We start from the raw sequence: 2,629 nt of genomic DNA on the forward strand, positions 1-2,629 counted from the left end.
ACTCACTTTTTTCTAATCCTCTAATGAATAAAATACTGTACTAATAATCAATTATACTCATTTCTTACATTCCACACACTTGCCTCAAATATGACACTACATAAGAGTGTATCCCACTATCCAGACAAGGTTTCTACTGTGGTGATGAACATTTCTAACATCATTTAACAAAAGATTGTTAACGATTAAAAGAGCTTCAATCTGTAACTTCCACATTCCTAATTATTTCTAAGAATTTCTCAATCCTCCGTTTGTTTGTCTCCATTTCTCATTTTATCTAAACAAATTTGTGAATTCTCTCACACTCTGATACCAAAAAATAGATTTTAAACCATAAATGAACACCCACTATTTGCATAAATATAAACAAAGATAAGAATAACACAGCTGCCCATAAAATTTACGTGATTCACCCAAAATGACATCATCTAGAAGAAAGTGGGTTTATCTATTTTATTGATTAATTATAACAATACAAACCACTGTATTCAAAAACTAGCATCTGTAACAGATGGGACATAATTCATATATTAGACTACGTGTCTATCAGTAATTTATATTTACGCAGGACTTGTTTAATTAACATGAAGCGTCCAAAACTTTTCCTCTTCACATGCGAAAAAACACAGATTCGTTTATTCATACTCTGGCGATGATTCATGACAATTTTCGTCTGTCAAGTACTTTTGATGTTCTTTGTCCTAAATTTCTACGCTACCGTGTAATTTTTAAAAATAACTAATAACCTCTCTTTCCATATTACTTACATTAAAATCGTTTTTAGTAATTTACTTAATTATAAATTTTGAATGATTAAAAGAATATTTAAATTCAAATGTTTACTAACAAATAAACCTAATTAAACTGAAAACAAATGTAGTTAAATCATACAGATTAATATTTACATAGGAGACGAGATCACATATTACACTCGAAGCTGAATGAAGACGACGGACACAGAGGTAGAGGAACGGGAAATCGCAGAAACAGAGCAAGAAGAAGAAGAAGGAGGTGTCGATTATTTACAGAGGAAGAGGAAGAGGAAATCAGAGAAACAGAGCAAACGGAAGAAGAAGAGAGTGACGATTATTTAGAGAGAATCGCACTTAGTGGGCTTGAAAGAAAGCGTGTTCTTAGCATTATTGTAAAGGATATGGAAGTTTTGCTGCTGTATGTTTCCGAAGATGGAAGGAAGATTCCCCGATGGTTCACCCAACATCGCCAAGCACAAGAGGTTTTCAGATATCTGAATGAAAACGTTGTCTAATGGAAGCTCGTAATCCACGCCGCCTTTGAAGTTGAAGACCAGGGATGGCAAGGTGACCTCACTGGATGATGTGCCGTAACAAAGATCCAACCCCGTAGAAGAGCCGTCTACTGGAGTGAGATCAATGGCGGACTGAATTGCATCCTTCATAGGAGAGTACGCAGCATCGTCCAGAAAGGTAATAGTGGTTCCGGAGTCAATGATCATACCACCGCTGCCGTCCGGTTGAAGATCAAAAGTTCCAGGAGGAATATCTACTGCCTTACCATTGAGGGTGATTCCTGTAATGGGAATGTACCAGAAAGTGGGAATGATGCTGCTCTTTATGAGTGACATAGTCTTGGATCCGCTCAAGGAAGCACCCTCGCCGAAAAAGAGAGGGCTGGTTTGTGAAGAAGAGTCAGTGATGGACAAAAGACAGTAAGAGAACATGTTCTCTGCTTTGGAACCGAGCTGTGAGACAAGGGAGAGACCACCTCTTCCCAGTCCCACAAGACCACCACCCTGGGAAAATCCTTGTCCTTCGTTGTCATGTCCGCATCCAAATGCAATTCCTTTAACCTTGCTACTCCCAATTGACAATGTCTCGTAAGCCAAGTCACCGCTGGTGAAGGAACCATCGCCATACTGATACATAAAGGTGCAATCTGGATCGCATCCGGTTTGTGTACTTCCCAAGGCGTCACAAATAGAATCACTGCAGGGAATTGTGGAAAATGTAGATGATTTGGAGGGGTCGAAGATTGGCGTAGGCTGAGAGAAGCAGTCCTCGCAAGGCTTGCACTGAGTCCAAATCAGATCACTCCCCGTGTCCACAATTGCTTCGAAGCTCACAGAGGGCGTTCCAACTCCAACGCTCATCAGAAATTCTCCATCCCCTACTTCAACGGGCGTCTCAGCATCTAGTCGCCCTGTTATCTGCTGCTTTGTAAATGCCTCTATCTTTTTCATTCGTCCCTTACTTCGGTCCACAGCCAAACGCAATCTATCAGAGAAACCCAACTCGCTCTCTGATCTGCGCGTCAGATTCACCCTCAATTTAATATTTTCATCGCTGCTAAATTTCGGCCAAGCACTAAACAGTCTGTCCGAAGAGCATGATATCATGGGAATAGTAAAGCATATCAAGGCCACAAAACCCAACAGCTTTGAATACTCCATTTCTCTTTTTGATTTCTAAAGCTGGAAACCGTTCTCTGCTTTCATCTACTCGCCTCCATACCATATATATAGATAGAAACATTCAGTCTGATTGAAGTAGTTTATTCCTCCTTTTAACAGATTCTCCTATTTACACAAATAAAAAGATTCGTCCTCTTGTTCGGATGTGCTTGATTGGACGAATTAATTTTTATTTTAATT

The 2,629-nt window shown here is 39.4% G+C and overlaps 1 protein-coding gene across 1 annotated transcript; it reads right to left on the reverse strand.

Annotated features, from left to right (window-relative positions):
- Positions 1-1,090: 1,090 nt before the first annotated feature.
- On the reverse strand, positions 1,091-2,428 carry LOC131027825 (aspartic proteinase nepenthesin-2-like). Its single transcript, XM_057957924.2, has one exon. The coding sequence runs from the start codon at positions 2,426-2,428 to the stop codon at positions 1,091-1,093; it is 1,338 nt and encodes a 445-aa protein (XP_057813907.2).
- Positions 2,429-2,629: the final 201 nt, after the last annotated feature.

This window comes from Cryptomeria japonica, unplaced genomic scaffold (genome assembly GCF_030272615.1).
Source record: "Cryptomeria japonica unplaced genomic scaffold, Sugi_1.0 HiC_scaffold_2693, whole genome shotgun sequence".
Taxonomy (NCBI): Eukaryota; Viridiplantae; Streptophyta; class Pinopsida; order Cupressales; family Cupressaceae; genus Cryptomeria; species Cryptomeria japonica.

What these genes read in the sequence shown, in the direction of transcription:
- LOC131027825 (XM_057957924.2), bottom strand. Translation starts at nt 2,428, where the DNA reads ATGGAGTATTCAAAGCTGTTGGGTTTTGTGGCCTTGATATGCTTTACT.